The sequence below is a fragment of the Stegodyphus dumicola genome, chromosome 1 (assembly GCF_044657685.1).
Source record: "Stegodyphus dumicola isolate Sdum_Otavi_A_Nest chromosome 1, ASM4465768v1".
Taxonomy (NCBI): domain Eukaryota; kingdom Metazoa; phylum Arthropoda; class Arachnida; order Araneae; family Eresidae; genus Stegodyphus; species Stegodyphus dumicola.
In genome coordinates, this window is record NC_140768.1 from 184,359,851 (window position 1) to 184,383,820 (window position 23,970).

Sequence of the window (23,970 nt, forward strand, 5' to 3'; positions counted from 1 at the left end):
GTCTCGCATGACTATGCAACTGTATTATTTGTTTCTTTTTAACAAGCATATCATTGACATCAACCGAATCGTGAAATCCAATTAGTTAAGTTTGCTATACATTAACGAATTCAAATTGAGAAACTCAATAATATTAATAATTAAACATTCCGTTTGTATGACGCATAGTTTCTGTTAAACGTCTCTTTATCCATGGCTCATTCATACACTTAATTTGGCACATCATAGATTTTAACGTAATTGACTCTTAATATGTTTATTTCTAGCTTGGACTCGGGTAAAATTTAGAAGTAATTAAAAATTGCTTCATCGAAGTAAGTTTTAAAATCCGAAATCAGGAGAAATAATTCAGAGTACAAATAATGACGACACTGTTATTATATATGATGAGGGTTTGAAAGGCTTAAACTCGCTTGTTACAAATGAAATGGCCACTGAATGACACCAGGCTTCCAATAGTTATGGAAGGAAGCTAGTGCTGGACTTGATGCAAAATTTTTATGTCATGTGACAACGTCTCGCATGACTATGCAACTGTATTATTTGTTTCTTTCAACAAGCATATCATTGACATCAAGCGAATCGTAAAATCCAATTAGTTAAGTTTGCTATACATTAACGAATTCAAATTGAGGAATTCCCCAATAGTTTCTGCAAAAATCATCAATAAAGCATTCGGTGAAAGAATAAATAATGAGAGACTCTGGTTTACACAATTCCACTCAGAAGTTTTCAAGCTGCAAAACAAACCATCTGGTTATCAATCTTGCCATAAGTGACAAAACCAGATGCACGATACACTGTACGAAAAATTGCTCAGACAATAAATATTCCTGTTTCAACTGTTTCAAGGCACTTACAAATATAGAACACGTATTTGGAAAAGTGCTTTTCTCTCTTCAGAAGAAATAGACATGAAAGTTTCCTGTAACTAACTGTGATTTAAGTCAAAAATGGATATTCTACAACAATCGTGCAATTTCTCGCAATGGCGAATGACGCTTCATGAAGGATTCTATCTTTGCATCCAAAGATATATTACGAGTATTTATTGTATGGTGGTTTTCTGTTGTTGTCCACTTTCATTCCTTTTACGAGGTGAAACGATACGTGCACCTCGAAATTGTAGACGTAGGCGGCAAATGTATGACAAATTGTGCCTTAAGATATCAGCAGCTGTGAATAGAGAGGAAGATCTGTTTTTTCACGATTAATGACCTGACCGCGCGCGGAAGCATTAGCTATAAAACAAATGAATAGTTTGGGAAACGATATCGTGTTTCATTATCCATTCTCTTCTGATCCATACTTTCCCTGACAGATTATTATTCTTTTCATGCATTTAAACTGTTACTTGTCCAAGGAATTCTTCGCCAACGACACAGATTATCAATTCATCGTTTTCTTCAATCGTCCTTTAAAACTGGCCATTTCATTTCTAACAATCTAATCGAAATTATCAGGCCAAACTACTGACGTCGAAATTAAGCGCATCTGAAAACAGATTTCCCGATGAACACTTAATACAGATGAAGAAGCGAGTGAAGAACTAATCTCACTTTCTTCTCAGGATGAAATAAACTGTTATATCCCATTATCAAGAGTTTTTTATTTGTCATAATAGTAGTCAGGAAAATATTCAAGAGTTAAATTAGATTATTATTTTGCTACAGTCTCAAATTTACATAAGAGATGTTTTTTCCTTATAAAGAATTACATCATAAACTGAAGTAAAGCTATGGTCATTCTGGTTTTTACATTATTTTTTTTTTTTTTTCAATTTGAATTTACACATTGTTAAAAATGAAAGAATTGAATGTTTTTAAAAGACGCATACTATTTTAAACAAACTTAAAGTAGGATGGTAAAACTATATTTGTCTAATAACAGTGGCATATCATTAGCATTAAAACTTACAATTAAAATTTACGTAGCATATATTTACTCTAAAAGTTTTCTTCTTTATACATCCTTTTACGTTTTTCTTCTGTATACATACTTTTTTGAACATCCTTTTTTTTTACAACTTTACTTTTTTGAACTTCCTTCTTTATGCTTTCTTTTTTTTACAATACTACGTTTTCCTTCTTTATACATCCTTTTTTGAAGGTTCCTTGAAAGACGTATAAACAGGGTATTTTCTATTTTCTTAACAATTTAAAACAATATTCTTATTTCAAAGCTATATTTTATATAAATGAAAAATTTTAATTTTTAAGGGTATGCCAGAACTCCAAATATTCAGATTAAATGGCACTACAAGCCATTCAAATCGTTAGGAAAATCCATATAGCTGCAATGACATTTTTCCATAAGAAAATAAGTGTACTAACTACAACCATAAGTGAAGAAATTGTATTTTTTATTTATCATGCTTCAACAAGGTTTATTCAAATTAACAAAAAATATATAAAATGCGAAACCCATACTAATTAAATTCAATAAATTAATTCAATACAAATTAAACAATAAAATTTTTTTGTTTGTCTAAACACAAAATGCAGTGTTATTGGAATTGAAATAAAACATTAGAACTTAATTTTATTTGCAAAAGTTTTAAAACAAAACTATGTATTTTGTTTTTATTTTTCATACACTAATATTAAATTAAATTTTTTTTATTTGTTCAAACAAAACGCATAATCAGTTTCTGTTAAACTAAAATTAAATTAAACATTATTTTCTAACTGGCATAAAATGCAGTTACTTTTCCGTAAATGCTTACATGTTATGTATTTGCCAAACACTATGGATTCCAACACTGTGTACAAAACATATATTTTCATCTAAATCACTTACTTTCAAATTTTGCTCACTCGGGGAACCCTTAATATTATAATTTCCCTTTTCAAAACCCTTAAAACTCTAAAATGTTTACAGCAACCTTGAAACAACAAGACGGAGGACACCCCTTACATCACCAGAAAAATAAATTTAAAAAAAGGCACTTAAAATAGTACAAGTACGTTATGCGAGAAAGGAAAAATATCATTATTTCATTGTAATTTTACTCATAAAAACAGATTTACTTTATATTATTTTACATAACTATAAGAAGATATAAAAAGTTTTACTTTACTAATTAATTTAGATAGTTTTGCGGTCAAAAATTCTTTCGAATTTTTATTTTGACTTGCGGAATTTCCAGAGGATTTGCTTGGAGCTCTTAAGGATTGCACTTAACATAGCTTAAAGACTACAGGTATAAATTAATTTTCAGGAAAAATATCTATTTCATTCACTTTTTATCTTATTTAAATCAATAGAACACTTACTTAACGTTTAAATAAACTGATAAGAAACCCAGTTTTCCTTGGCTTAGGTTTGGTTTGCTATATTATGACAAAGCACACTAGGGCTATCTGCCTAAGGGGAGGGGGCCTTCGTGAGGGAACTTCTAAGGAAAACGGGATAATACACTTACACATGGGGATAACCATGAAAACGCCTAAGCAGTCAAACCGTTCAGCGATTTTACCGATGGGTCGCTGGTCGGTTTGCTCCAATTCAAATAACCGAAATCTCGGATATTTGTCATCCGGGTTTCTACTGTGCATGAATTTATACATCTAGGCATACACTTTAGGAGACATTTAGTGGATAAAGTGCGAAAGGACATTTAATTGAAATAACACTATTCTCTAAAATCCTCAAGACACTCGTTCTTATTGGTCATCTACAGAATAAGTTACTCAAAAATATTTCTAATGCGTTTTGTTTGCCATCCATGCTTCACAAATCCACAGAATTATTTAAGAATTTTTAGAGATGGGGATAATCTCCACGGACCCAAATAAACCAGAAAGCTATTATTACTTAGCCCTAACTTAGTCGCAAAAGTGATTATAAATCTGCTTACATTAAGAAAAAAAATATGTTTGAAGAGTCACAGTTTTACGTATGTGACATTAATTGTCGTCGTCCTCTTGCTAACTTCTTACGGAATCGTGATACTTGATCGTTGTTGCTTCCGCTGAAAGCCGGAAGTTATCTACAAAAAAGCGTGGGTCAATCAATCCTTTTTATGCTTTCACGGGAAACTCCCTATTACATGTTTAGTTATATTAAGTAGGAATTTTTTTCCTGACAACTAAAACTGTATTTTGGTTACGAAAGCTTTCCTATTCTGCATATGATTATTATGCATGAGTGGTACATGTAGCTGATATATGCATTGCTTAGTTTAAATTTCTTCAGTCCTTCGTGCAGTGGTATATCGTGTATTCTCACAAAGGGTATGCTGTTTATATCAATTTTTTTAAAATTTTATTAATTAATAGAAGCTAACATTATACGCATTTGAAAATTGGCCTTTAAAAAAAGACTATTGGAGAATTGTTTTCTAGCCTTGTGAAACAAAACAAAAGTCAGAAGAAAATGTATAAGACCTTTTTATTCGAACACAAAAATTAACAATTACCCAACTTGGGTTTACACAAGCCAAGCACTTTTGACTTAACAGAAATACGTAACGTTTAACAAATTCGGATGTGGTAGATTAGCATAGCGGATCACAGAATAATTCAACGCGCAGGAAAGGCTGTGGTGTGTAAAAAAACACCGCAAACCAAATGGCCAGATGCACTCAACGCCACAGAAATCAAATCGCTAATAATCACGGCACAGCGCGGCCTGCAATAGACTGACACGTTCTAAGACTAACTTCCGGAACTCTTGCTTAAATAGCAGTTCTTTCTACCTCAGTCTGAATAATTGCTCGCTATCTCATTTACATAATGGCATGAAAAGCGTGAGTGAAAAGAAAGTGATAGGAAAGTACTAAAAATTAACTATTAGTTAAAAATAAAGAGATAACCTTACAAGGTATTAATTCATGCACAAGTTTTTTTTTCTTACGAACAGAAAAAATACAGATCCTTCCACTCAAATAACTTGCAGGTCTATTGTTAAGCTTATTTACAAATTTTCAAAAAAATCAGAAGGAAACTTTTCTGCATCAAAAGCTTGTAAATTAAACCCATTCCAAGAATCAGGCTTTCTGTATATTTGTTTGAACATATTACTATTTCACTAAACAGTTCAGCGATTTCATTTCAGTATACATTCTGTTTCGGAAAAATTCCTTTCTTCCTAGTGGTTAACTGGTCGTTTGATAGAAAAAAAACTGAAAAATTCCTACTTCTCTTGTACAGCATTCATATGAAATTTCGAACTACAGTTTATAAAATCTTTCTAAACAATAACACTTCTTCGTGCTAAAGTATGTTTACTTTTGTTTCGCATTTAAATTTATCAAGTATTATATATACAATTTATCTTTTCGCAAAACCAGCACACTGATCAAGTCCTCTAAATGACACCCCATGTTGAGAAGATAATATATTTAATTTATAAATCAGCTTAAAATGTTATTGCTTTTTTTACCGCATTTTTATTGTTTTACAAATATTTCCATTTGCTTATTTAAGTGAAGATCTTTTCTCGATGGTTCGTAACGTTCTCAACGTGTTCTAACCACGGCTTAATCTCTAAAATTAGAAATGCTGATGAACTTAATTTACTTTATTTGATTAAGGCAAAGCACTTGAGGCTATCTGAAAAAAGGGCAGGGATGCCTTCATGGAAGGACTTTTGAAGAGAAACAGGATCGTATATACGTTACACAAGGGCAAAACACGAAAACGCCCAAGCAGCCAGCCCGTTCACGGGATTCGCATCTCACACCGAACTACCAGTGTTCAGCGACTTTACCGCTCGTCGCTGGTGGGATTGCTGATGAATTTGGATATTATTTAGATAATAGAAAAGTACTCGTGAGCTACCGGTCTAAAGGGAGGGATACTATCGTGGAAGAATTATTACGCAAATTCTCGTATTTATGTTAAATATGAGGAAAACCACGAGAACTCCCATACAGCCAGCCCGTTCGCCAAGATTTGAGCCCGGGTCCAGCTACTAGTGTTCAGTGCTTTTCTTCGCTTGCCTTTGGTGGGCTAAATGATCCAGCTGTACGGAAAGCCGTCAGGGATAAAAAATAAATGTATAAAATAGCATTAGACAAAACAATAAATAATGAACAATTAATAAATCAAATAAAATATGAAAGCATAAAAATGTTAATCAATTAAAACAACTAATGATAAATAAATACTAAATTAAAATATCATAAGAATTAAATTAAAATAAGGAAATTAATAATACATTTAAAAAAGGTCATAAAAATTAAACGAAATCATAAAAGTTCAGTAAATTAGCAAAAATAAATCACAAAGTCAAATAATCAGTAATATTCTTCATATTCAGATCAAATTACATCCTTATTTGGCTTCTAATCCGTTTGCCATTTTAACCTAAGTCATTTTAACTAGATGGATACAGCCCCTAAAATACCTAATAGGACCGTATTTTTGACATGGCGGATTATTTTCTCAGCTGCTCTAATTTCCCCATTCTGTTTTTACCAGAGAAAATGAAGCATTCAGGTATTATCTAGCGTTTAAAGTCAAATTCATAAGCAGTTAAATAAAACTGTATAAATGATATAATTTTCTGTTCCTATTGCAGTTCATTTGCATAACAAAAGTACTGCAGCTCATCTCACTTGGAACCTTCGATGCGCTCTGGCTGGAATTAGGATTTCATTGAAAAGATGAGATGCATTGGATTGAGGATACGGCTGAATAAAACACTGCTTACAGCGAAATTTTTCATGCCTCAAAATAAATACCAATAATGAATGTCCAGAAACTGCCGAATTAGTTTTATTCCACACGTTTATTCTTTCGATATCAAAAAACTGAGCACATCAAAAGAAAAACTTTCAACATCATAACTTAACAATATGAGTTTGCTAAGTTTCTTCCACTACTTATTCTGAAACAATGTATACGTAACGTAACGTAACTACGTATTCTGTAAAGTTTTGATTTTTATAGTTACTGATTAATATTTGCTTATTTTGATATTTATACTTTATATACCTCCTTTCAAATCTAATTTTTTAAAGAAATTTGCTTTTTCAGAAAAAAATAAACATCTGTTGAAAACGTTCTTTAAAAGCACATGTATTTAATTTTTAGCAGTGCTTTAAATTTTTAGATAAGATATTTTATTTAATTTTAGAATTTAATACGTTATCATATGGAACTTTAAAATAAACTTATAAGCGATAAGCAACGGAGGACGTGGGCACTGTCCCTTTACCAAAAGGTTAATCGGTATAGCACCACGTCCACCTATATCTAGAGCTTAAAGAGGAATCACAAGACGCCACGCGCCGAGCGCCCAAACCCAGAGCCAAATTCAACCCGGGGGCAGTCCAACAGACCAAATGCCCACGAAAGACAGTCCCAACAACCGCCCAGGCCCCACATTTATTAAATAAAATAACAAATGCATGCAGGGCCAAAAAGGGCGAGTTTGGACAATAAGCAAAAATTTTACAAAGGTGTAATACACACAAATATAGAATATACATAAGCTAAAGTACAGTCTGATGTTGGGCAGCCCAATAATATACAATGAATAAAATATAGACAGTAGAATTAGACTTAATGACAATATAACATAAAAATAGAGAACATAGTGAAATAATGAATGTAAATGATTACAGCAATACATAGAGGATATACCAAAAGAAATAAAAATAAAAGAATACAATGTAACAGAATGCAATAGCGGTACAATACACTTCATCACGTGGTATTGTGGGAAAAACATGCAATAAGGCTAATTATACGATTATGAGGAATAAAAATAACATATTTAGCCTGCACAAAAGTTAACGAATATAAGATACTATACAATACTATACAATATTACAATACAATACAATACAAAAAAAAAATTAACATATTTAACCTGTACTAAAAGCCAACTGATATAAGATACTATACAATACTATACAATACCACAATACAATACGATACAGTAGATACAATATCACAATATAATACGATACAGTAGATGCTATACAATACTATACAATGAAAATACAAAATACATTCAGTGTTGGTGACACAAAAATACATTTAAAATTGTCATGACACTAGTGATGAAAATACAAAATACATTCAGTCTTGGTGACACAAAAATACATTTAAAATTGTCATGATACCAGTGATCCTAATGCAGCAAATAAATTGATGCAGTTACCTGCATAAAAGATAACTTATATAAGATACCATACAATACTATACAATACTACAATACAATACAATACAAAAGCTAATTAAACGATTATAATGAATAAAAATTAACATATTTAACCTGTATAAAGCCAACTGATATAAGATACTATACAATACAAAACAATACCATAATACGATACGATACAGTAGATACTATACAATACTATACAATAGAAATATAAAATACACTCAGGGTTGGTAACACAAATATACATTTAAAATTGTCATGACACTTGTGATCCTTATGCAGCAAATAAATTGATGCAGACAGTTAAATGTGTTACTATACATTTGTAAAGGATGAAATATAGACTTAAGTATGCCACAAATTATGAACATATATTATACCGTGAAAAACACAAAATACATTCAATGTTGGTATAAATACAATGGATATATTTAAAACAATCGATAATGGTTGGATATATTATACAATGAAAATCTCTAGCGACCCCAATACATTCAGTGTTATTATTACACAGAGAATTAAATGTATGATATTACATGGGCAATTGATGAAAAGAAGACAGTAACAGTATAATGTATAGCCAAATATGCAAGTATATGGTATACCGATGTTTAACAGCAACTGGCAAACAATGTACCATTAATACGCCCAACTAGATATGCCAAGATATTATATACTATTATACAGTGAAAAACGCAAAATACGTTCAATGTAGATATTATCATAGTGCATTATGAGGGAATACAGACAGTTATATGTTTGATAATACATGGGCAAAAGATAAAAATAAAGACAATAACATTATTATTCATAGGTAAATATGCAGATTTAATATATTCAGATATTTAACAGCACCTGGTAAAAAATGTACCATAAGTACATTGATAGCTGCTATGGACAACAAAGAGACTATTAGGACAATACATATGCAACAGATAAATATGCAAATTCAATATATACAGATATTTAACAGCACTTGATAATAAATGTGCATATGCAAAAGATAACATTATTATTCATCGGTAAATAGGCAAATGCAAGATATACAGATACTAAACAGCACCTGGTATTAAATGTACCATAGGTTCAAGGACAGCTGTTATAGACAATATTACCTGGTTGCACTTAGAAAAAGATGCTGAGAGAGAATATACAAATATTTGACTGCTGCTATACACAGCGACTTATAACAGATGGATTACAATAAATTACAATGGTTACAAAGACTTCAGAGGATAAAAGTAGATGGGTTATAATATATACAAGCAGTTGAAGAAGTTGAATCATATGTCGATATTATAAGGCACAAAGATCAAGTCCCAGATTCATCAGTTTGTCAATTAAACGGACTATCTTTTTGACTTGATGCCGTTGCTTAATCAAAAAACGACTAAAGGCAGTCCTATCCGTTGGTGGAAAAGGAATATGGAATTCAGTAGTAAGTGGACAATTGATTAGATAGTGTTCTGGATTGCCCAGTTGTCCACAACTACAGAGTGCTGAGGAAGAGAGTCCATGTCTCTCGAAATATAAGGGAAAAGGCCCATGGCCCGTAATGTAGAAGATCAGCTGTGGTGGCATGATTAATCGGTCTAAATCTACTTTACGGACATGGGCAAATGCTCGGCGACCAGTTTCCTCCGAACTCCATGCATTTTGCCACAAGGAGATGGCTGTGAGAAGTAAGTGACGCTTTAGATTATATACTGGGCGTGAAACCGTCAAGGTCTGTGTTATCTCGTGATTCTGTGCTGCTTCTTTAGCAAGCCTATCGACAGTTTCATTATCGTAGTTCCCCACATGAGCTTTTGTCCATTCTAAACAAATGTGTAGATTTTTATGTCGAGACAAGCTAGTTTGAATAAGCCAATGGAAACTCGCCTTTGTCTTAGCTAAGAAATAATAATAAATTCATTCATAACGCATGCAGCTAAGGCTCACCAGCGGCCGAGGGGTAACGTCCCTAAACACTGGTAGTTCGGTCCTAGGTTCGAATCCCGCGAATGGGCTGGCTGCATGGGCATTTTCGTGGTTTTCGCCATGTGTAACGTGTTAATACGAGCCATTTCCCTTAAAAGGTCTTCCACAAAGGCATCTCTCCCTTCCGTGTAGTGCCTTAAAATATTTCTTTAACCGATACTGTAACTGGAAAAGCAAGCCCGATTTTGGGGCAGAAAGATGACACGGTAGTGCACATTTCGTTCTGTTTTAAACTTTAAAAATAAAATGCATAATTCATTGAAAAGCCGTACATTAAAAATAATTAATTTGGATTTCAGTTTAAAAATAATAGCTCCAAGGTGACGACTTTGTGTTCCAAATTATTCACATTTAAAATAAAATAAGATTAAAAAACTTTCCGGTGATATTTAACTACAACCAACATATTAACAGATACTAACTCAGTTAGCATATTTTCTAACGTGTCTTCATTAGATTTAAGATCTGGAATTTAAAAATAGTTTGAATATTACATATGATTTTGACTCAGTCTATTAAACTCACGAGTTCGCTATATTGCAGCACTTTCATGCAAAACTGTAAAGGAAACCACTTTTCAAAAATAATTATTAAGATGTAAATATGTCTGAATAAATTTCAATAATCCCTCTTCGTATCTCCAATAAAACTAATGTAAATTTTTGGCCGATTCGCTTAACATTAACGTTAAACCGTCGGGTTTCCTGCTACATCCCTTCAAGCTAGCCTTCATCCCTTACGGTTTTCAACCCACTACCCTAACCTTGCCTTAATTATGCCATCCAACTTCCTTCTTATCTTCTACCCTCCTCTTTCAAGTCGGTTTAAGTCTACATCGCGGCCTCTTTTCGGAGAAGTGTTGTTTTTGGATGTTCCCATGGATAAAAAAATCTTTTTTTAAGTCTTTCTTTTCTTAGATACACATCATAAAATGATTTTGCAGTTTAATAAAAATTTGATTTTAACTTTAAGGTAATAATTAAGACACAATAACACGACGAACAAATACTAATTCAGAAGTCAAACAACAAAAATAAAATCAGCGTTATATTTTCAAATTTTCACAGGACTAGTTTCGATGGTTTTACCGAACCGCCATCCTCAGCTCATAATTCATTTGCGCTTTTGGAGCTGAGGATGGTGGTTCGGTAAAACAATCGAAACTAGTCCTGTGAAAATTTGAAAATATAACGCTGCTTTTTGTTGTTTGACTTCTGAATTAGTTTACGGTAATAGTTAAGATAATCTTTTTTTTACATAATATATTTCAAACGGTAGTTACGCAATTTATTTCCTTAAATTTGATCCCAGACATGAATATTCAATTACAAAGCTTCTCAAAATAAAGAAAATAATTTTATTAAATCATATTCTGTACTCATAATGGTAGGATTCTAGAAATATAAAATCTAACATTTTTTAAGACTGCTGTAGATTAAAAATCACAGGAATAAATATTCGTTGTCTACATAATTTATCATTATTTTCAAATTAAATGTATATATATTTTATCTAATATTATTATTTTTATATTAGATGGCAAAAACTTTCAAATCTTTAACATCAAAATTCAAGGAAAAATTTAAAATATAATTTACTGACTTCAAATTTCTCGGTTCCTATTCTTAAACTACGTTCGATGTTTCTAAAGTTTTAGAAATTTTGGTATAATTTTTTCTGATTTTCAACATAATCTCCACTTAATTGAATACACTCATGCTAACGAAAAGCAAACCATCCTCAAAGATCTTGTATACCTCTTTCTAAGTAAAAACAGAGCGACAGTAAGTACCTGTCGCTCTCGTTATGGCATGAATAAATCTCAAATAGAAAACCCTGAAAAGGTGTTTTTTTAAATATGGGAACAGAATATTCCTCGCCCACTTGAACAGATTCTAAAGATTTTACATCTTCTTTTTACACAAAGAAAAGGATTGCCCCTCTCATCCTCCGTAGATGCAAAAAAAGTGCTACAAAAGTACGAATGTGTCAGTCAAACAACTGAATCCGACTAAACAATATTACACGGAATAGTTGCATCAACATGTCAAGACGTGTCTCTGGCCGGTAACGTTGCCTACAATTTCTAGGAATTAAACTAGAGCTCAGTTTCTAGAACGTTCGAAACATCCTATGTACTTTGTCCAGAATTTTCATCATAATTGAGAAGAAGTTACAGATTTGTTAGTCCTACTAGTTCGATCTAGGGCAAAACAGCATTTGGTATTAGCTTTATAACTGCTTAACGAGATTATAATTTATAGCCATTTCGCAAACGTAACGCGTAAAAATATATGGAAAGTGTTAGATTAAATTATAAAAGCACAAAAAATGTTTTGCTTGAAATATAACCTTTTTTAAAACAAGTACTTTTCTGTTGTGTTATTAATTTAATCATTTATCATTTCTATAAACTTAAATTGAAATTCTTAGCAATTCTTTTTGTAATACAAGAAAAACTGCTAAATTTTTGGAAGATAGCATATTACATAAACGACATAACATAGAGGTAAACAAAAAATTGGGTTTTATCTACAGGTACTACGTATGCGCATAACGAAAACTTTAATTAATTACTTCATTAAGCTCATTTTATACAGTTTCATTATATAAAGTTACAGAAATTACAGATTATACCAATATATGCTATAAATTTTTAAATTTACAATAGCCAATTATTTATATGTTTATTTATATAATTATCTAAATATCCTATTCACATTGCCAACATTATTGACAATATTCTTGATAGCGCTGCAATTTTACGTATTAAAGTCCTTCAAAGGAGTTAAATTTTGAGAAACCAAGGGAAGACACAACTAAGAAGAAACAACCAAGGATAATTGTTTTTCATCTTGCATTGAGTAAACTTGCGTATAAATAGGATGAATTTAATTACGTTTAATTATATTCAATGTACTAACTAATATCTTATTACTTTTAATATGCTTTCTATCTTAATCTGTACTCCCACATCATAAATTCTTAATTTTCCGGACCTTAGCATTGTTCTACTATAATAGCCTGTAAATATATAAATATTCAATAGGATATATAGATGCTTTCAATTCTTTTCCTATCTCATATCTGTTTTAATGCTATAGTTTTATAATAAAGATATAAAATACAGTAAAGCTTCAGCAATCTCGACTGCTATTTTGTTTAAGTAAAACTGCACTTATAGTTAATTTATTTGCATATTTTTATTACGAGTCTTACTATCATTTAATTTAATCATTAAAAACATAAATTTATTATACAATGTAAGATAAAAAATTTAATAACATACATTATTTTATTAATTTTACTGCTTTATATTAATGAAAAATAACATCTTATTTTCTTCTTTTGAATAAAAACCAATTATACATTTTGTTTTATGAAAATGGAAACTGATTTTTTCCGATTTTTTGTAGAATAAAAAGAAATTAAGATTATGATTATAGTTAGAAAACGTAGGCAAATAAAACTGATTTCTGTTCCATTTGATTTGAAATGAGATTGTGTTGGATATAGTATGTTTAAACCAGAAATCGGATATTCAAATCCTCGAATGCCATGAATCTTAAGAAATAGGATTCGAGATTCGAAAATTGAATCTTCATGCTTTCTTCATCATTCGAATCGTTGAAATCCTAACTTAAAAACGCCTTAAATAATTTAATTCAAAATTTTTGAAATATTAGTTATATTGACACATTCATAAAAAAGATATTCATAAAAAAAAAAGAAGAAAAAGAAAACGATTGTTACAACTGCAGTTCACCAAGATCAACTATATCACCTCCTAGCGGTCCTAAGTGCTACACTCAACTTCTAGACAATTATGTCTAATTATAATAGCACTAATTATAATTAGTATTTACCTTATTTCACCCCCTTTGTATTTGCTTCGATTTAAAAGGATTAAAGAAAAGTATAAAAAATTTAAACGATTGCTTTAATTAAAAACTTCTAATATTAAACAAATGTCCTCTTCCCCATTAAATTGTTATTCTTAGGCGAAGGATTCCAGTGATTCAAGATTCAAAAGATTCGAGACATAGAAAATGTAGGATTCGTTTTATCTCTAATTTAAGAAAGTATAAAATAATTTCGTTATTTAATTTTGTCCGGAAAATGTGATTTGTATTTTGTTTTAGAGGAATAAAAATACCGTAACTGAATAATTTTTTTTGAAATAAATTACGTTATATGAGTTAAATTCCTTTAAATATGTATCTTTAGCCTACAAAAGAGAAAAAAATTAATCAGATCTTTTTCGAATATCCAGAAATTTTATATTTTAATAATAAACAATTAGATCAAATTTATAGGCTTTAAAAACTGCCTTCGACAATTTCTACGCTGTCTTTTTATCATTATACTATGACACAGGACTTCTGATATATTCCAAGAAGTAAATATAACATCATGAAGAAAAGGGCCAAATGCAGCACTGCCCCCTCTAGAATCTAGTAAAAAGCATATGTTTAAATTGATCATGTTATAGTACATGTATTTTTCTATTGATATAATGCTGCTTTTTATAATCTATACTTTAGCCATCGCCCACAAGCGAACGAGCGATAAAGCCGCTGAACGCTGGTAGGTCGGTCTGCGAACGGTCTTGCTGGCATATGGGTGTTTTTGTGGTTTTCCCCATGTGTAATATGTATTCGAGCCAGTTTCCCTTCGAAAGCCTTCCATGAAGGCATCCCTACCCTTAGGCAGATAGCCCTCGAGTGCTTTGCCATAAACAAGTAAACCAAAGCATTTTAATGATCCAAATTAAATGCTTAAATAAAAAATTTATATAATTATTTGTCATCAATCTTTGTCACCTCCCTCCCGGAAAATTTTCTGCAGATTCCTATGGATGTATAACAGTATGTGTGAGTGATTATGTAGTGGACATAAACAGCATGTTTTTTTTACTCTTATACTTGTATATAGTTACAAAGAAATTGAAGGAAATTAAAATAACACGACTCTAGTGTTCCGAATTATATGTCGCAGTCTTAAGAAATACAAGTTAGCGCATGTTTTAATATTTGTTTTCACATACGAAATACGAAATTGATTTTTCTTATAAATAAAATCTGGTGCATTAATAGATATAAATAGTAAACTAAAAATACAAGCAAACAATACAAGCATTCATTGATAAAACAGACACATATCCAGACAAACTTACAATCGGAACCATTTATTATAAAATAATTACTTCATTTTTCCTTAAATTTGGACTTTAATTTTGATGGGAAAGGTGAAACTTAAAAACATTCAGAAATATTTTTATAGTACTGCTCAAAGGGAAGCAAAAACTATATATTTAATGATTTTTAAGCCTGATTTACACTTGAAATTGTTACGCTGCAGGAAAATTTACAATCAGAAATATAAAATCACCATTCAATATATGGATATAAATTAATCATCTATTCATTTGCAGCATTACCATCTAATTATACAGAAAATACAGTTTTTGCTAGCAAAAATATAAACTGCGTTTTCTCAGTTTGCAGTTTTTCAATAAATCCTTTTACTTAAAGTTCTAAAACTTATGGAGATATGAACTAACTTATTTAATATTTTTGCTCTTTGTTGAAATTTATATCCTTAATAGGAACGAGGTTGGGTTTGCAAAATAGTAAAAAGAAAAATTATTGGAAGTGAAGAAGTGATTAATGTGATATTTTTTCCAAAGTTTTTACATAAAAATGTGCTTTTTATTTTTTCTCAAAAACTAATTCATTAATTGCAAAATCGACCCATAAAGTTATTCAGAACACTCTTATAAATACAATAAAAAATTGGGGCAAAAATATTGAAAATTGTAGGAGAAGAAAGGCATTCTGATTGTTTAATATTTCTTCAAAAAAATTTAATTTAAAAAAAAATATTACTGGAAAAATAATTTTTTTAGCTTAAAATCAGTTTCTGTATAAACACCACTTAATAATATTCATTAAAAGTAGATGAAAATTCTTAAATAAAAAAATCATATAAAAGTTATCGAGTTTATATATTAGTCAATAATAATTAGGAATATGTGACTTTCTCATAGAAACACATTTTTTTTTTTTACTTTAAAATAAATGAGTTATTATGAAAACTAAAAAAAATTACATTTTTCAATAAATAAACTAATTTTTTACAGAAATAATACCGTATTATTCTTAAACTTCACTATCAGGCATTTCACACTGTCTTGCAACATGCCGCATGAATGGCTTTAGCTAAATTTCATTAAAATTAATTTATTATAAAAAATTGCAGACTTCATTTCTTTGAAATTAGAGAAATGAACTATTTTAAAATGATGATAAAATGTAAATGGAAAATAAATACACTCTCTACCCATTCTAGCAAATTACTGAAATTGTATGGATCTAAAAATTACCAAGCTAATTCAGACAGTCAGGGGCAGCAAACCCCCGTGCCTCTCTTCTGCGTAGGGGAAGAGGAGGGAACATTCCTTTCCAGATCATATCCGAAAGGGAAAACTAAAAAAAAGTAGTCCACTCACCAGGATAGCTGCAGGACGGGCATCCTTCTTCGCCACTCAGGACGTGCCATCCCGCTGCTTATTACCACATAGAAGATCTTGAACTATTGCTGAGATTTACCTTGCCATAGTTCATGCACTCTATTCTCACACAATATGCAAAATCTCGCGCTAACTCGCGGGAGTACTTCAGCTTTACCCGGAAATGGAATGGAAGGACCGCGCACGGCACGTCTGTGAGACCGCGTTACTCACTTGTATCCTTGGGCGGAACTTCACTTCTCCCAGCCATGGGGAGGGATTGAGTTTCGCTCTCTGCGATGAATGGGCGATTTTTGGCGACGTTTTTCGTTTTTTTTATCTTCCTCTTTTTTTCGTCTTTCGGGGGGTTCATTATCAATTTTTTATGCTGTTGTTGTTATTGCGACCAGATTGTTTCGAGGAATATCGTTCATGTGTAAGTCTACCAGCGAAAGTTTTTTTTTTTTTTTTTTTTCGCAAATGATAAAAATACTGTGTTACCTCGGTATACGCCCGCCTTAAAATACGTCCAACTTGGTATACGTCCTGTTCGGACGCGAAATTTGTTTGACGTACAACATTTGTCCAGAATATGGTTCGAGTTCGATGAGTCAGAACTACATGGCAAAGCTCTTTTTTTACCTTTGACACATAATGCTACAAATGTCCATGAAGCCGAATATCCATGAGCGTTAGTACGCTTGTTGCTATTATTCAGTATTCAATTCTGAATTTTCAAATAATTTTGTGTCTTTCAAGTAAATGTTTTGTAAATTCATTAACAATGAGTTTTAGGAAAGTTAATGGGTAGAGTCATGCAGCGAAGAAAATTGTTAGGATCACCATGGAGGGAGAAAAAGAGATAGTTGAAAAAATTTAAGATGGTATGGTAGCTATTATAAACTGCATGTCAAACAGGATGGCGTCTACGACTGTGAAAAACAAAGACTCTATTAAATCGACTGTTGAGAAGATGGTGAAATCGATTGCCAAACAAAGAACAGAGACTCGGCAGATATTATAATTAACGAAAGTTAAATTATTGGTGTACTCCAACTGCGCTAATGAAAATCGCTCCCGGGCCGTGCTATAGTCCAACTGCGCCAATCAGAATTTCTTCCCCCTGCTGCCTACAAGGTTACAATTTAACTTTTCGAAGCCAATTGTTGCCAAGAGGAAACAGCAGACTAATTACTTGAATAACAGTAATAAATGCGAGAGCTAACAAAGAAAATAAAAGGTATTGGTAAACATACATATTAGCATTACAAACATCTTTTATTTATTATAATAATATCATAAATGAAATAATTATAAAGCATACCACCCTAAAGCATACCATTTTCAATAAATTACATCAATAATAGTCAAGATGTCTGAACTAGACTGGAAAATTTAATAGGGTTCACTAGCGTGCAAAAAATTATTCCATATCAAAGTGTGTTAAAGTGTGCTAAAATATTTTTTGTTAATTAAAGTAATCATGTAAATGTTTGCAGAAATTAAATTTAGTTAAATTAAAAAAAAGCTTAGCATGAAATCTATTATAACAACATTATTATGCATTTGGAACACTGACGTATAAATTGTAAATAAATTTAAATTATTATGCTAAGAAGTTTTTTCTAAAATTTATCTAGAAGAAAGGAATTATATAAACAATACTGCAAATTAATATAATCAATCAGGCCTCTCAATAAATAAAAGTTTATTTTTTAACCAAAAATTAAAAATTGGGATGCAAAAGTTTGAGTAGTATACTTAGAAATATCTGAACATATAATTAATTAGAAATGTATAATTAAATTAATAACAAACTAATTAACAGTAACATTAAGCTTAATTTCATTCAATCTAAAACAAGCAATCGATCAGGAGCTCCGCATAACTGAAGTTTTATTGCTATTTTACGTAGATTTGCGTATAAAATAAATATTTGCACTTATGAAACAAGTGAATAATGTACTGATAGTCAACAGGAATTAAAATACATTGCTTAAAAATATAACTATTTAATTATATGTTTAGAAGAAGGTATGCAAAGTTGCCATGGCTAGAGAAATTGAATGATTATAGAAAACTTATAAAGTTAAGCGCTACAGTGTGAAAAGAAAATTCTGGAATAAACATGTTAAGAAAATTAGATGGAGAAATAATCCTTAATTTATTGATATCCAAATAAACTCTATGCTTTTGGAAAAAGTTGCATATAATTTGCACCGAGGAATCAATCACCGAAAACGAGTTAATTTCTTGAGACCTTCTGAAATTAGTCTGAACAATATATTAAAGAAAATAGAAGATACAGCACAGATAAGAACAAAAGTGGGCTGAATTAGAGATTTATATATTTGGTAAATCAGTTAAACTTATCTGTATGCCATTATGAAATATTAGGAATGTAGCATAAAAGTATCAGTGAAGAAGGCAATGGCAATCTAAATCATTGTAATCTAAATGCATAACATTATCAGTATCTGCTATTAACTTCAATACTGCTGAAAAAATTATAAATGAATTATATTATAAATCACATGAACTCGTTGTATTATAAATTACAACAGTAAGAAATATTATTAGCGTAATTTAGCGACCATCTTTTTTAATAAATAATTTCAAATAATTAATTTTACAAATAATTCAGCCTGAAACTAGGTTGGAAAATGAGCTGCGGGCTGAAGATTAAACTTTACCAAGGTGTTAGAAACATGTTCTGTTAACTAGAGTTAAGATGCAAGAATTTCTAAAAATTATCATTTAAATATAAATTGGCATAAATGCAATACAAAATATATAAATTCTACATACATGAAAACTTGAATACGGCACAATAAGATGTAAAGAATGGATTAAAAGGGAACAGAAAATCCCAAGATATGAATATAAGGAAGTTCGATATTTTTTGTTAATTATGAAAATTCTGCAGACGCTAATAATTATGAATTTATTAATTAAATGTGCATTAGAAATTAAATGTATGCCATCAGGTAGGGTAACTGGAAAACAGAATAAATATTTAAACGTTTCTAGTATTAAAATATGGAATTTGTAACAAAGTTAAATAACCTTAAGATAATTTCAATGACTAAAAATGGAAAGCTTAATACGGCAATATTTTGCAATAATATTAATGTGAATTTAGAACCACTTAAGAAATACAATTTTTACATTTAATAAAGAGAATTGTTTAAATTAAATTAGAACTGTTTACCTAAGATGGTAAATTTGAAAGTTAAAACCAATCATCTGCTATCTAAGAAGATTTGTTAATACTTATCTAGACAAGAAACTTATTTAAAGTGCGCTACAAATCCAATATTTGATAGGTCCATTATGTATCAGTTTTGTGTATATCATTAATCTATCAATTTTATTATTCAAAATTAATATATATATATATATATCAGCGACTAAAATCTACGACTTGGAAAGTTTTTAATTCTTACAGAGAATAAAAAAGATCTGGCTTATTATTTTTTTAAGCATAATAAAAATTTTAAAATGAGTGTAAAGGAAATTAATTTTTACTTTAGCACAAGCTAGACTTTAAATTAATATTTGTTTTGTATGCACAGTTTTTACAATATTGATAAACGAAAATAGAGGCTTGTAGTCTCAATAAAATGTCCCATTAATGGCGATAAATGACTTTTTGTAACACTCAATCTTCTTGGCAAAGAAAGAGGGGACAGGAAACGTCGCGCAGTTCGTGGATTAGATAAAAGGGGGGAAGGGGATCTTCGATCAAATTTTGCGCAATTCGTACCCTACCTAAATTATATATGATAATTATTTGTGGTCTTTATTTACTACTTAAATAACATAATCATAATATACACTTTGATAATTAAAGTCTCTTTTAGTTCAAAGGGGCTTTGTCCTTGAAGGACTATTGTTTTCGTTTTGCGATTTTACGTTGAATCACTATAAATATCCGTTTCACTTTTCAAACTGTTGCCACCAAATGTTAGAGTCCTGCATTATATTTGAAGAAATGAAATAATTCAAAATCTGCATAAATGCATGCCTATTTCTCGCATTGGGATAAAGCAAGGGTACATAGTGCCATCGAATTTTGAATGACGTAATCCTCCTACGAATATGGGCATGTGGAAGACCAAATTTGGAATTTGCTTTATTATCGATTTCATATTTTGTAAAACATTAACGAATTTTTTAGTAACAAACTCACCGATTTAAAAACGAGCGATGGTAACACTCTGCGGAGGGGGGGGGGAAACCTTTTTATCTCCAGCGCGCGGAACTGTGTATCGGGAATTCTAAAGATATGCTCATTTTAAAGTTATTTTGCGACATTGTTATTGAACTGAATTTTATGGTTTAAGTGCAAAGAACATGATATTTAATAAGGTAACACATAAAACGTTAAAAAACGCCCCTTTGGACGTCATTTAAAATCTGAAAACTTTCAGATTTGTTCCCCCCCCTCCTTGTGCAATTTCATTTATCAAAATACTCTATTATAAGACCCTAACAAATAAATTGTAAAGCAAAAAAATGTGTTAAATTTTATTTTCTTTTGTTCTTTTGATATCTATAATAGTATTAAAATCTGCGCGAGTCTGTCTCTTTCTTATTTGTTTGTTTGTGGCATCATCTCCTCCGGAACAGCGGGACTTTAGTTAGAGATGTTCCCGCGGATTCTAAAAATTCGTGGAAAGCTATTTCGACCATCATCTTCGCATGACTTTAATCAGCCGAGATATTAATTAAAAACTTTGAAAACACTAATTTTCGCCCTGATTTTTTTGAGTGGCAGCAGTCTCGCTCGCTGGAGTAAAAATCTGCTTTATTTCGAAAATTGTTGCCAAGGCTCGCTTTCAAATCGTAGAGTTTGTTAATAAAGAATTTCTAAGTTTTACAAAATATGAAATTAAAATTGCATTGCCAAACATTAAACTTATTATCATGATACAAAGTCATATTCTGACCTGATGAAACACTTGTGAAATTTACCTAAAATTTATTTAAATTTGTAGTAATTTGATGAAGTATAAAAAATTCACCTAAATATAATTAAAATAATTCAGTGAATTACTTTTTTTTAAACACATAATATGACTAAATGAAAACACTTTCAGAACGTTCTAACTATGGCATAAATTTAGATAATTACTAAGTCAGCACCACAATGGGACTGTTGCGGATACGGAAAAATAGCAGAGGGCTAAACATTTGAATGTTTATTTTATATCGAAAGATCGTCAAAATCTTGGACTTTATATGCAAAAAAAAAAAAAAAAAAAAAAAGGAAGTTTATTTTTACTCTCAAGTTTCAGATAAAATAATGCTCTTTTCTGAAAAAAGTTTGGTTTAGAATTTATTTTATGTTCTTGTAAATGCAATTTTAAAAGCTTACGAAAAGTAAAAAAATGTATCAGAAAAAGGTCTTCCCTTTACATAACACTGGCTTATTAAATGATTGTTTTTTACAAATGAATGAATTGTTGTAGATGTTAAGAAAATTTTTATCACGTCATAATAAATACCATGTTATTGCTTTACAAAAGCCACCTGAAAGTAACATTATTATTATTACTGGGAGCTGATTGGTTGTCATATTGCTGGCTCAGTTAGAAACTTACATGTTTGTTACTGCAATGTTGCACTGTCACTGCGGAATGCATACACGTTTTTTATGGCAAAGCACGCAAAAGCTATTTTCCTAAAGGAAAGATTACTATCGTGGTGGAGTTTCTGAGGAAAACTTGTTTCATTATCAGGTTCAATGTTTCTCCTTACTTGCTTGGGGAACATTCAATGACCTGACTCGGAACAGGGACTTACTAAAGCTATGTTCAATAAATGTGGAAAGTAGACAAGATACACAGGAAGGGTATACGAAACCCTTTATTTTTCTCTCTTTACAATGATTTCCGGACTTCGGAATACAGAGACCAACCACTTGTGGTCTGAACGTAAGAATATAAAAATATTAACTAAATTCTAACTAAACTAACTTTGGATTAATAAACAAGGGTCTACTTGAAGATTGGCCGTATATTAACAGAAAGGCCGTATGTAGTACAGAGAACTGTTAACACTACGATACGTTTAAAATTATCAAGAGGATTAAACCTCTGGCCTTGAAGGCAACCAGCAACCGAGTAAAACTGCTAAGGCAAGCGGCCTGCTTCTACTAACTCCTTCCTCTCTCTTGCTTGGCAAAAAGCTACAACTTAAGAACTTGGCGTTCGCAAGACAAATTTGCATAAATAAGTTAAAGCTTTTAATTCTGGCCGGAAGTAGAAAATAAGAAGTGATAGTAAAGTTTTAAAATAAAATAAACGTTAGTAAAACTTAAGATCCTTACATCATATTCACGTTAGATGCATCAATTCTTCATCTAAAACATAAAACAGGATGGAACTACCAGTATTCAGCAGTTTTAACAGTTCGGCCACTAGTGAGTCCTTTTTGTAACGGAAAAGGGCTACAAGAGGCTATAAATTGAAAACGATATGGAATTTAGATAAATTTTAATTAAGTAATCCACTCCAATTTAAGCCTTTGAATTCCATGAAAAATTTTTAAGAAATACAAATTCATCATGCTAAATACAACAAGGAACTAGTCCTCAAGTGCTGAAAATTACGGAAGGTATCTATAAAGAATTTATTTTAAAAGCAAGTATTTTAGAATAAAAATTTCTGGTAGCAGGTTATTATTTGAAAAGAGAAAAAAAAATTGCTACATTTCAATTTATTTTTCTTTCAAAATATCGCATATAAACAAGCTGTGGATTGAAGGATATGTTTTTGCATTTTCCTAAAAGAAATATTCTTACTTTACAATTAAAAAATATTGTGAAATGCATATTAAATTTTCTAACTGCAAAATAAGCAACATTATTAATCGTAAAGGGAAAAAACAGTCAATCTCTACTTTTGCATAGAAAGAAGGCTCCAAACGATTACCTAAAAAAGAAACATACACTTTCTAACATTTCTAAATTGCTGAAACTGTTGATAACAAGAGAAAATATGCAGACGTCGAAAGCATTTTCATAGTCTTTCAATACCTCCGTAGCAACAATAAGTAAAATAATAAATCAAGATGTATAATTTAAAAAACTTAAAACCTGTTCACCAGCTTTTGCCGAAGTACATGGCTCAACACAGAAAAATTTGTAGAATACTGTACGAAAAGAATTTAACTGAAGATAAATACATAGTAAACCTTGATCTAAATCTTAAATCTACTTCGCCGACAGCGCATAAACCACAATAGAATAAATGCATTCTTTAAAATTCACTCTATTTGTTTACCATAGCGACACTCTGCCGCTAGGTTCACTTAACAGTATTATATTTCGTTCATATTATAACTCAGAATGCACA

The 23,970-nt window shown here is 30.8% G+C and overlaps 1 protein-coding gene across 1 annotated transcript in view; it reads right to left on the minus strand.

Moving 5' to 3' along the window:
* Positions 1-16,852, minus strand: part of LOC118188606 (uncharacterized) — a 271,758-nt gene extending 254,906 nt beyond the window's left edge. Inside the window, exon 1 of the mRNA XM_085823594.1 lies at positions 16,610-16,852. Within this exon, the coding sequence (XP_085679720.1) occupies positions 16,610-16,659 (50 nt within the window). The 5' untranslated portion in view covers positions 16,660-16,852. The remainder of the gene's footprint in view (positions 1-16,609) is intronic.
* Between the last annotated feature and the right edge of the window lie 7,118 nt (positions 16,853-23,970).